This window comes from Durio zibethinus, chromosome 11, assembly GCF_047325235.1.
Source record: "Durio zibethinus cultivar Kanyao isolate XHJ-2024 chromosome 11, ASM4732523v1, whole genome shotgun sequence".
In the NCBI taxonomy this organism is placed as follows: Eukaryota; Viridiplantae; Streptophyta; class Magnoliopsida; order Malvales; family Malvaceae; genus Durio; species Durio zibethinus.
Window position 1 is genome coordinate 26,136,566 of NC_143172.1, and position 13,706 is coordinate 26,150,271.

General features: G+C 29.2%; 2 protein-coding genes across 2 annotated transcripts; both read right to left on the reverse strand.

The window, feature by feature from the left end:
• Positions 1–6,051: 6,051 nt before the first annotated feature.
• LOC111291482 (stemmadenine O-acetyltransferase-like) lies at positions 6,052–6,877 on the reverse strand. Its single transcript, XM_089768746.1, has 2 exons — positions 6,792–6,877; positions 6,052–6,670 (listed from the first exon to the last, which is right to left on the reverse strand). Exons 1-2 carry the CDS (start codon positions 6,875–6,877, stop codon positions 6,052–6,054), a joined length of 705 nt encoding a protein of 234 aa, XP_089624872.1.
• Positions 6,878–8,929: 2,052 nt separating this feature from the next.
• On the reverse strand, positions 8,930–10,038 carry LOC149516228 (uncharacterized). Its single transcript, XM_089768500.1, has one exon. The coding sequence runs from the start codon at positions 9,822–9,824 to the stop codon at positions 9,594–9,596; it is 231 nt and encodes a 76-aa protein (XP_089624626.1). The 5' UTR covers positions 9,825–10,038; the 3' UTR covers positions 8,930–9,593.
• Positions 10,039–13,706: the final 3,668 nt, after the last annotated feature.

Sequence of the window (13,706 nt, forward strand, 5' to 3'; positions counted from 1 at the left end):
AAAAAAGTTTCTGAATTAAAGTAAATAATCATCCAAACTCTTATAATAAAATAAAAAACACCAAATGCTTTGATCGAAACCAATGTAGAAACAAAACAAATTAAAATGAGTTTGTATTGGATATACTATTAGTGTATAGACTCTATACACCGTTAATAAATCAAATGATATTATCTTATTAATGAACGAATATCAACTATTAAAATAAATATATAAAAATTAATATTTTTTAAAAATATATATTTATTAATGAGATGACATTATTTGATTCATCTTATTAATAAGATAGTATCATCCAATTTACTGATAGTATATAAAATCTATACACTAATAGTATATAAAATCTATACACTGATAATTCATCAAATATAAATCTAAATCTAATTAGGATTAGTAGACCAATTAAGAAGAAGGAAAAGTTTAAAAGATAAGTACATGGTGTTAGGCCAAAAGGGCCCAATCTAATCACACCAGTGAAAGCATAATCAAATAATCAATCAATCACACAAGAAACAATAATTTAATATGGTTCGGTTTAACTAATCTACGTCTACGAATGAGAAACAAGATTCACTAGTTGTAGAGAATTACTAACATACATCAAAACATATCAACCACTCAGCAATCAATACCCATAAACCCTCTCAATCTCCTCTAATCTTATGGAGTATTTTCAACCCAAACAAACACATACCCATGTGCACCCTTTCAACATAACCAAATACATACCCATATACACTCATACATCATACCTATGTGGATCATCTCAATGTCCTCTAGTCCACTCACATGCACCATACCTATGTGGACCCTCCCACTCTCCTTTAGTTCACTCACAAATATACAAACATACACACCTATAAGGTGTAAATCTTTAGTAGTCTTATGAGGTATCTATCCCGTAAAACTCTATAACTTTTTTATATATTTTTCTTATACCTAATCCTGTAAAGACTTTACCTATTTATAAGCATATAAACTTACATATTAAGAATCTTCTATCTCTTAGAATTTTTCTTTTACAAGTCTTCTTATCCATCAAGTAATATCTAATAAATTTCAAACAAATCTCTTAGGGGATTTGAGTCATTATTCCCAACAATCTCTATCTTGACTCAAATTCTATCAAATCATCTATTTTTATGCTAGACATACTTGGCTCCACCTATAATGAAGTCTCACAATCATTTTTTCTTGTATGTTTTCATGCTTCACGTAAATCGATCTTCAATCTTTAAAAATTAAACTCATTCTTCTCTTGAATCGAGCTCCTCTAGACTTACCTATTTTTATGTCTCAAATCATACTCTGATATTACTTGTTAGAGATTACCATAGCTCTGATATCATTTGTTAGGTAAAAAATATCTATCCAATTAAGCCAATGAAAGTAAAATCAAACAATCCATCAATTAAACAAGAGATAATAATTTAACGTGGTTTGGTCTAACTGACCTACGTCTACGGATAAGAAACAAGATCCACTAATTATAGAAAATTATAAACATACATCAAAACATATCAACCACTCAACAATCAATACCCATAGATATTTGCAATCTCCTCTAGTCTTATGAAATATTATCAACCCAAATAAACATATGCCAATGTGCATCCTTTCAACATAACCAAACACATATACATATACACCCATACATCATACCTATGTAAATCATCTCAATCTATTTTAGTCTACTCACATGTACTATACCTATGTAAACTCTCTCAGTCTCTTTTAGTCCATTCACAAACATACAAACATACACATCCATAAGACATAAATCTTCAGTAAGGTGTCTATCTCATAAAACTTTACAACTCTCTTATATATTTTTTTCATACCTAATCTTGTAGAGACTTCACCTATTTATAAGCATACAAACTCGCCTATTAAAAATCTATTTTCTCTTAAAATTTTTTTTTTGTAAGTCTTCTTATTCATCAAGTAATATCGAATAAATTTTAAACAAATCTCTTATGGGATTTGAATCATTATTTTCAACACATGGCAAGCATAAAAAGCATGAAAATATTATGCAAAAGAAAGTACAAATAAGAAAAGATAATTATTACGAGTGGGAAGCAAACTGATGATATGGGATACTTAGAAAGCAAACAATCAAAGATCATTCACTTTGAATGAGTTGTATGACTTTTCCAAAAGGATGCTTTACCTTCCAAATAACCCTAAGGATACTACAAACTTTTGATGCATTGAATGCATTTAATTTAAGCTTTCTTAAAAAGTAAATTTCTCCAAGCAAACAAATATTGTCTTGTTTTCCATAAGGTATCATTCTTTCAAAACAACTAATAAAACACTCTTTAAATCATTTCTTTCGTATTCAATTCCTTTCTCTAAGCAATTTTCACATAACTAAACTACTAATTAAACTTACGAACAAAAATGTTTGGCAATGAATAAGGATATACCTTCAGCCTTTAATTAGAACACTATGCCACCCTTATGTGGGGAACTTCATTTTTTCCATCACTCAGGCCACTTTCCTTATCCAAAAGAATCACAATTATGCATCCATTGAGAATTGGGCACTTGACAATAAAAAAGGGAATGAACTTTCATTTTCATAGAAAGAAATAATATATCACTATAAGTAATATCATGGATGCATATAAATAAAAGGAATGTGTAAGCCTTGACAATTATTTTCTAATTAATTTATCTAAAAATTAAAGTTGATGAGCAAAAAGAAAAAAAAATAGCAAAACATGCATGGCAGAGACATTTTTTTTATTTATTTATTTTTGACAAATATGACATAGGCATTTCATGTAATCGTCACTTCAATTAAATCAACTGTTCAAACTCATAAATTTGTTAATTTTTCAGAGAAATGAATAAAAATAAAATGTGAAAACTAGGGAAAAACCAAAATGATCCAGAATCTAAAAATAATATATCATGTATTAGTACATTTTATTTAATGTCTATATTCATATTTCTTTTCCTAACTTAAATCTTAAAAAAAAAAAAAAGGATCATTTTCCAATTTTTGATAAAGCAAATGAAAGAATCTTTGGGTCTCATTCGAATATAGCCATATCTTCTTGCAACAGGTTCACTTAGGCCTCAATACCGTTGCCTTCTTTGTTACTCATCAAAATAGCCAAATTCTTATAAAATGTGCTAAGACTGCAAGCCTAGGTATGCTTCTCCAATCCAAAATCAACTTCGTAAACAAGGAACCTGCACCAGTTGGTGAAGTTACAGAACTCTACCTCACTCTTAGAGAACTACTCACTCGTAATTTTTATGGTTTTAAAGTATCTATCATCATCTTGCAGCATCTTCATGCAATCATTGTCAATTTTACTAATTGCATTTCTTATGTGACTTACTAGTACATAATGATCTTGCTCTATTTGATCAACTAGAAATGTAGCGATAGCCATCCTTCAAAAATTCCCAAATGAATGCTTTGGCAAGGGTGGCACCATCTTTTTTTTCAAGTTTACTGCATGAATTACTACATAAAGCTTTGCTCATTTTGGTTTGGTCTTAGCAATCACCATTTAGTGGCTTTATATAAAGGATGAAACTGTCACAACACTTGTTAAGGTTTTAACTTGAGAACCATCTCTTGAGTGCTGGGGTTTTTTTTTTAATCTTATAATTTTACATTAAAAGTTAAGTGAAGTTATAAGAGTTTGAGTTTATTTTATATCTCACATCAAAAGTTTAGTAAAGTTATAAGGTGTTTTACCCTTATAAATAAGATATTTTAGTTTTAGTTTGATAATCTTAGATAGTTAGATACCAACAGAATAGTTAAGTGAGTAGGCTATTAAAAGGGTGTAATTGAATTTTGGGTTAAGTTTTGAGTAAGGAGCTTTTGATAATTTTTCTCATTCCAAAAATCTCATAATTGTAAAAATTTATTTGTTAATGGATTAGGTTTGAAATAGGTCATTTTGGGTTCGGATGAAACAAATATATTTATGTGTTCTTATTCTTAATTTGAGCTTGTTATATTTGTGTATTATTATTCTTAATTAGAGCTTGTTATTTTATATGTGGGTGCTATGTATGCGTGTTAATTTTTTAACAAGTAGTATCAGAGTTGTGGTAATCCCTAACAAATGATATCAAAGCGAGATTCATGAGAATAAGAAGTACACCTAAAAGATCGTAAAATAAGTATTTCAAGATGTCCAAAAAAGGTATCTCTTGTATGCCTATGTCCAAGTTTGAGATTCTATTATTTGATGAAAAAGTAATTTTATGTTATGACAAAAGTATGATTTAATATCTGTTGGTACAATAAATGTTGGATCAAGCATTAGAGAGTAGTAAGCTTGAAAAAATATGACAGTAATTGAAATTAAATTTAGAAAAAAACTGTTAGTACTATTAGATTGGCATTAGCCTAAAGGTAAAGTATAGTGTGTTGACTGAAAGTACTTCAAAGAATTTATGGGATAAGCTTGAAAGTATTTATGCATCGAAGTTATTGACTAACTGATTATATTTGATGATAGATCTATATTCTCTGAAGATAAAAAAAAGCGTGTTTTCATAATTATCTGAATGAGTTTAATAGATTGATTTTTCAATTGCTAACGATTTCTGTTGATGAGTTAAAAAATGAAGGTAAGGCTTTAATTTTGTTATCATATTTGCCAAGTCTTATAGACCCTTTTTGGTTTAGACTTTGTTAGTTGGTAAGTCTACTTTAAAGTTGGATAATGTGACTGTCCTATTGTGTGAGAACAAAAAATTTATGAGAACATAAAACTCATCACGTAAAGGAAGTACACTAGTTGTAAAGAATTTTGATCAAGAGAATACTCAAAAGAGGATTGATGGATCAAGAGGGACATTCAAGTCAAGAGATAAAGATTATAGTGATATAGAATGTTATTATTATAGTGAAAAGAGACATATCCAAATGCACTGTAAGAAGCTGAGAAAAAGATATAACTACTTTCAGAAAGATAAATAATGAGAAAAAATCAGATGAAAAAAATAGTGATATTATTGTTGTTACGTTTGATAATGATGATGTCGTTTTGACAACTTATGTGGATGAGAGTGAGACTTAGACTTTAAAAGATGATAAAGGTTGAGTTTAGGATTCAGCTACTACAGTTAATGTCTGCAATGATAAGAGTTGTTTTATGAAGTTGGAAGAGAATGTGAAGTATGGGGATATTATGGTTACCAACAATGAAAATGTATAGATTCAAGGCATTAGGAGTGTTCGTTTTAGATTTCACAATAGTATTGTTAGGACGCTTCGTCATGTAAGGTATGTACCGAGTTGTAACTATAATTTGATTGCTTTGAATGAGTTAACTTCTCGAGAGTACACATACTATAGTAATAATGATTGGTTGAAAGTGTACAAAAATGGTTGTGTGATTCTACAAGGGAATAGGATCAAAATTATTTGTGCATGCTTGATAAAGGCTCAATTACTGAGATTCCTCTGATGAAAGAAAAGAAGAAAAGCAAGCATGTCAACTTTGCAGATACTGTTGAAATATTTGAAGATTCAAGTCAAAAAAAGATTTGTTTAGGTTTGCCTTGAATATCACAAAAATTATTTGTACATTTTTTATGAAGGCTCAGTTGTTGAGATTCCTCTGACAAAAGAAAAGAAGAATAGCAAGCGTGTTAGCTTTGCATATATTATTGAAGTATTTGGAGATTCAAGTCAATGGATGATTTGTTGGGGGTTGTCTTGAATATCATAATCCTACATTGTAAGTTAAGTGAAGTTATAAGAGTTTGAATTTATTTTGTATCTCACATAGAAAGTTTAGTAAAGGTATAAGGAGTTTCATTCTTATAAATAAGATATTTTGGTTTTGGTTTAATAATACTAGATAGTTAGACACCAATAGATTAGCTAAGTGACTAGGCCATTTAAAAGGTGTAATTGGGTTTTGGGTTAAGTTTTGAGGAATAAATTTTTTGGGTTAAGTGACTAGGCCATTTGTTAGTGGATTGGATTTAGAGTTGGCTATTTTGGGTTGGATTGAAACTAATATTTTTGTGTGTTTTTATTCTTGATTTGAGCTGATTATTTTATGTGTGAATGTTGCGTGTACTTGTTAATTTCTTAACATTGAGGATGCTTTTTGTCTTAGAACTGAAATGCTCAATCTCTCGAAGACAAATCTTTTGGTCACAATCTTGTCTTTTGAATATTGATATATCCCTTGGAGGAAATTGAGTTGCTGCTTCTAAAATGGGAGTTATAACTTCACCAGGTTCTTGGGACATAGCAGCCCAAGCATTAACAAATGTGATCACTGATGTTCCATCAGCAATCAAGTGTGACATACGGATACCAATGGCTACTCCACCACAGTTAAAGAAATTGTATTGGATAGCAAGTGAAACTCGCTTTTCCGACTCAATGCAATTTTGTTGGGGCTCAAATGGTAAGAATCGATTCAGGACATTCGCATCAGGATTTTCTGTGACTTCTGCCAGCTTACAAGACACTTCGGTTTCAAAATACTCGACTCCCTCATCGCTACGTTCAAAAGTGAAATCTTCCTCCATTGTTCCTGCTAGTGGATAGAACTGGGTCAAGGTTTTTGAAAGGGACTTCTTGAGTAAAAGGGATCTTTCCAGATGCTCAACATTTGATTCAGCTGGATAAAACAAAAACAATTGGACTGTAAATTGGGGGTGCAAGCTGGTCCAAGAAAGAAAGGTTCAGGTTTCTAAGGTGGTGAGGCGTTGGAATTGATGGTTTGATTTTCTCTTTAGAGACAATTTGGATCACTACCATTTTTTTCTAGTAGATTATGAATCACCAAACCACAGAAGTTTTATAGAGAAAAGATGTCAATGCTCTTTCAATGCATAAGCCTGGCCCCTTATATGGAGGATCTGAAACCATTGTAACGATGGTAGTAATTTAAATTCTAAATATAAGGGTCAGTCTGGTTGACAGCGAGATGAGCTCATTTTTTTGTCAATTAGGGCTATATATTTATAGATTAAAATTTTGAATGTATTCAACCAATGTGAATGCATTCTTAAGATCTCCAAGGAGGGGATTATGCTCAAGCAAAGCTTAAAAACACTTAAAAAGTGCATTTCTGTACATAAGATTATGAATAGAATAAAATAAAATAAGATTGTAAATAAAATTGGATTAAATAATATTATTTTATATATTATTTGGTGTATTGATTAAAAATATGATAGAATTATTTTTATTTTATGCTATCACATTTGAAGCATAAGTATTTCATCTATAATTTTTTTACTACAATCCTAAAATTATTTAATCATAATTAAAAATTATGTAGAGATTTATCATTCATAACTTTTGACTCTATAAAATATTCTAATAAATTTTACATAATTTTAAATTCTAACTGATTAATTATAGTATAATTATTATAAATGATATATTTTTATTGATGCGTAAAAAATTAAGAATAGGACAGAAAGATTTTTTCATCGATTAATGTAAACTAGCCCATATCTCATATCAAAACCAAGAAACCAAACAAAAAGACTAATGTTATTTTTCTAATCCTTAAAAACAATTTTCAATTACATATATAATTCAAATCTTTAAAAATATGTATAAAATTTATAACAATTTTAAAAAGATGAGTAGTCTTCTTTACAATCTTCACCTCTTATTTTAATGTACACTAAGTATAAAATGCTTAATCCATTCATCATTCAATGGACCAAACCCATCTGATAGTAATATTATAGAAAAAAAAAAAAAAACCATAGATTCTGACCAAAAATAGGAGAAAAAAAAAGGGAACATGGGATCCGCCGTTGCTTTTACGTGCAAATAAACTTGGTCCATGGCTGATTGTTCGATTTTCATGTATGAAGCTTTGAAACATGTCTTTCAAATCAAATGTTCCAAAAAAACATACCGTCAAAAATCGACTACCTCAAGTCTTGATCATAGTTTAATTTTTGCAACAGATTGATAAATGTACCTAGAATTTCTCTTCTCATGACATTGTTTCATTATTACAGCAAGCTCTAGAGTCCAGACCGCAACACAGAAACCTGACAAAATAAATTATAGAATTTGGTCAATTTGAACTGACAAATTCAGGGAGAAAGGGTTTGAAATTTTGAATCAATGTCGGCTTCTCTCCTTTCTCAAACAGACAATGATTTTTATATTAGATGCAAGGGTGAAATCTTTAATTATTTACTATATCCAGAATTTTTTACTAACAATAAAATTTTTAAAATGTGCTACTCATATTCTCAAAGAATATCAGCGTCAAAGATTCCAACCTAGCTGAACTTCTAGTGATAACCGAAGCTCTCTCAATTGTGATTAATGCAAACATTGAATTGATCCCTGAATTAATTACAAAAAGCGTGTAACATCTCAATCTTATATCGAGATGTTTTAAGGATTTGTTATAATATATATGTAAAGATTTAAACATAAATTTGTAAAACACCGCTTATTAAATAAAATCGTAAAATTTTTGAATCAAAATAAATAATATTTTATAAATTTGGTACGAGTCTCCACAAAACGACTTATACATTGTCACATCTTAGATAAACAAAGTTAGCTCCAATTGATCTGGAAATACGATGATCTTAATAAATTGTATAATCTTTGCTCTAGAGCGTGTAAGGTTTCTTTTGTTCACATATATAGAGAAGCCAATCACTTTGCCGATTCGTTGGCTAAATTGGGTGTTAACGGAAAGAACGATCTTGTAGCTTGGTTGTAATTTTTCTATCAATAATACTGTTCAGAAAAATAAAATCTTTAATGTAGAAGTATGCAACTTGATGACCTAATTGTGAGTTAAATTTCTATACTGTCTTATCTTATTGCCAAATGCATGTAAAAATATATATGATCATGGATCAAATATATATAGTGATATAGAAGCGCTGTTGTAAAGCTATCTAATTTGCTTCATCATCTCCAATTACTTGGGATAGCATGTGCTCCTTCACAACATATGCATCGTTATCAAAATGGCATTAAATTATGACCCATTCTTTCAAGATGTGTACATTTTATTGCACGTGCATGACCATGTAAGGCTCATATCTATGAAATAAACAAGCTTTATTACCTTTGTATTTCATTTTTCAGTTATTATTAAAATTGAATAGAAGGGATTTGAACTTGAAATATGCTATTCAAAGGAGTATTGGTGTAATTAAAACTGAAAAAAAAAAAAAAGAATTATTAGCTGCATATAACATTAATTTAGGTACAACGGGTCCGATGAAAGATTGGGACTCCAGTATGGTGGGAAGCCTCTTTCACTGCATTATCGTTGTGTCAAATGGAACTCTAATACGCGAACATGGCTATCTTCAACATAATTTAAAATAAAAATAAAATAAGATAACCAACTCCTTTAAACAAAATGTAAAGAGGGTTCATAAGTTTGAACTAATTATTATACAATGCTAGGAAATAAGAAGTTAGAAATACTATAGTATACTAATGTAAAGATTTGAGCTTAAGAAATTATAAGATAACAAAGAGTCAGAGTGAGGGAAGGGGAGGGAGGAATAGGTGGAAACATATATAATTAAGCATGTATGTATGTATATATGATGTATTTAGCTATATGTGTTTAATTCTCTCATCGATAAGAAGGAGAGCAGGCAATGCAAGCAAGCAAGAGAATGGCAGAGGAAGCACCATCTTCTTCAAGATTGGAGCTGCTTCTCTTGAACTTTGAAGTTTTCCCTTTGTTGCATTGTATCTGCTTCTGCAGCTGCTGCTGTTGGCATTGATCCCTTCCCTTCTGATTCTGTTGCTGTGACTGTGACTGCTGTTGCCTCTTCTTTGCTTCTTCCACTTTAGAAACCATAACTGTACTCTAGTTTTATTCTTCTTAATTCCAAACTTGAAGAAAATCTTGCAGCAAAGTGACAATTGAGAGAGAAACTAATTGAAGAGGATTGTCTGCATGCATGGCAGGAACATGGACCTGCTCAATTTATAGCACAAAGTTGTACCTAAATGCCCCTGGTTTTCTATCGATTATCACATGCATTGTGCTACTCAATTCAAAAAGTCCCCCACACTATCATATTCCAAGAATTATAGGATTTCTATGATCTAAAAATATATGTAATATTACACTTTGAAATATACATTGTGGGGTGATGGATGGCAGTCTTTGTTCAAATTTTCAATAATTGTTTTGTGAAGCATGGTCCTCCCTCCCCATTAATGAATAGGATGTTACATTGCAGGAGTTGAGGTCCTACATGTTTCAGCTCACAGCCTTTTAGCCATGTGTAGGCAGAACCAGTCCCCCCCTCCCCCCCATACATGATCTTTACTTTTAACTTTCACATGAAAGACTTATTAATTAATGCTAGAATTTAAAGATCATAACCTAAGAATTCATAACCCTTTCAAGAAAAAAAAAATTTTTATTCCGAGACAAAACTTATATAAAGTTTTATAAGTGAAGTTTGTGAAGGTTTTTATCAAAAAAGAGTAAATAAAAATTTTAATAAAAAATTTAAACCAATAAATGGATAGAATTCAATGTGAAAATCAATAATATGTAAAAAAAAATTATTAAAAATATTATTTATAATTCAAATTTGATCGATATTTATTCAACGGTAAAAATTCTATTAATATTTTTACTAAAAATATCTATTTAATAAATATATCAAAATTTATTAAAAATTTTTCAAATTTTACTCAGTTAATTTATGTGATGATCTTTTAATTTATCAATTTTAATTTTTTATTTTAGTTTTTATTTACTTATTTCTAATATAAAACTTCATGAACTTCACCTTTACAATTTCACGGAAGTCTTTTCCTTCCTTCCATTACTTTTTAATTTTAACATATTATACATTAACCAATGGCCATATCAAAAAAAATTTTACATGATACTAGTCTTTAGAATTACTCCTGGATATATTATATACTAAATAAAACATAAAAACAATTAGACGTAACAACAAAATATCTCAATTTCAGCTAAGACAAAGCACCAGTAGATATATTAGATCATTGGTCAATCCAGCTGGAAGTTTTGGAAAACTGCACATTGGATTCTCCTTCAAATTGCCAGTCATGTAACAAATTTTCGTTAGCTGTCGTTAGATTGAAAAACAGTGCTTAAAACCAGTGGCTTATAGTGTACGTAAAAATAAATAAAATATATAGGGAAGTTAATATACCTGAAAAAATTAACATTATATGTAGATAAACCAAGATCACACAGAGGCAATGATATCATTTAGAATCTTTAATGATAGGATTTTGAAATAATTATGGAGATGAAAAAAATAAACAAAATAATAGAATAAAAAATAAATTAAAGAGTCGAACTTATATTGCCAGTATTGAAAATTAAACTCCAATTTTATACGAATTCATCTATAAAAAAATGGATAAACCATTTAATTTAAATTTCTGGGTTCGTTGAACATATAAATTGATTCAATGGAGTAGTCATTATCGTGACTCTGAAATGGAGTTCCTTCATGGGCAGAACCATGTGAGCTTGCATGTGTTCATGTTTCCGTCCTCTTGCAGGCTGACCAGTTTCTAACAGACCTCAGAGCCAGAGGTCGTCCTCAGTCCTCTCTCCATAAAATCATGGTCTTAAGTCTTAATTACCCTTTATCTTACATTTTCCTTCTTCATTTTCAATTTAATTTTCCCACCAAATATTTATGATATAGCACACCTTCTTTTGATTTCAAAGATTAAATAAATCATTTATCTTAATTGAAATTTATTGCAAATTTGAGTTATCATCATTTGATTATATATAAAATTTATACATCGACGATGTATTAAATATAAACTCAATTAATTATATGAATGGAACGAAAAACAAAGTAAGGGGGGTCAAGCTCCGAAACTGAGTTTTGTTGTGATCGAAAGAAACGAGGGGTTCGTGAGCCCATAATTCTAAACATTGAAGGGACCATGGCTATAGAATATGGGATGTTGGCTATTCTCATAACAACCCATTTTGGCCGGTTTGTCCCCTTCCATGGAGGACTCCATTGACTCCATTTTTATTTGATAGAAGCAACTAAAGTCTCTGTCTCCTTGTTTGGACTTCGGAGCTTATCTTTGTTTCTTTTTCTTTGGTAGAATATGTAAATATATACATGACTTATCATTATTACAGGCTGGATCTTTGTCTTCCCACATTCATGTGAACGTTAAATCTCGAATATTTCTTGCCATTCTGGCTCTAATTATGTATGATCATCCAAAATAAGTTTGATTTTAATAAGCTCAAATAATTGGAATCAACAACTAGATTAAATTCTACAACTAGGCACTGGTATTTTAATCGTAGTATAATAAGCCAACAACAGCATAATCTGTTAATAGAATATTTGAATCTTAAGTCATGTTTGATGCATAGAATGATAGATATGATACGATGATAATTATCTTATATTATATTTAGTTTGTATTTAAAGAAAATGATACGATTGTAATGAAGATTAATAATTCTCTTAGCATAAAATGATTCAATTCTCACAAAGTGAAGATGATTATTTTTAATCAATGAAATTGAATTTACATATCATATTATATCCTTAAAAATTATATTAATAATTTAAATTGTATAAACTTGATAATGGATAATTTTGATTAATAAATAAATTATTATAATATAATCCTTACATATATCAAATAAAAAATAATATGATATTATTTAATTTAATGCTAATCATAATATTAACTTATTTTATTATATCATAATTTTATACACAAAAAACAATTAGTATTCATAACCACGATGGCATGACATTATTTAATCCACTATAAAATTGGATCTCGGATTTTGAGCAAGTCATGATCAGAGCAATTGGTCCAACTGCGAAAGGCCCCAAACTCTAGCATGTAGGGGCCCAAAATTTGCTCTAAAAGGCCACCAGTGTTCTTTACGAAAGCCCAATGATGAATACCTCGAGTTGGATTTGGGATTAGAATAGCAGTGGATTTAAGGCCCAGAGTTATTTCCCTTTCAATTCTTTCGCGCCTCTGAATTTTCAGTTTGCTCGGCATTAATTTTTGGGCTTAGAACAGTGATGAAGTTGGCCTATACATATGATAATTTATGTATTTATATTACGCTGTTCATGTTAAATATATATAAAATATGAAAATTATCTTATCATAATTTATGTCGACGTTCAAACATGAAATATTTTTTTCTTTTACCAAATTTATATATAATTTTTGTCAAAATTTTAAATTATATCACTTTTATTTTTTATTATTTTTATATCTTATTATCATATTATATCTAAAATTATCACATCTACTTATAAATAAAGTAAATTTTAGTAGATAAGAAGAGTAACCTTTTATTGTCTAACCATATCACATGTACCCACAAAAATCATTAAACATAAATTCTTAGGTACAAGAACAAGAATATAAGATAGATTAGAGGGGTTCAAAATTCAATTTTAATTGAATTAATCTATCGAATTAATTTAATTTAGTTAATCAATTAATTATTAAATTAATTTTGATTGAATTATCAAATTTATTTTTAAAAAAATTTTATTTTCAATTAATTTGATTTGAAATTTGAATTAATTAAATTAACTGAAATTTTAATTGAAATATAATAAACATATATAACTAAAAAATATGAAATTAGCCATTTCATTTCAAGTTATTAAAGTTTTTAAGTTAATACTTTAATATTTAAATAAAATTTTGGATGATTTTTTTTTAA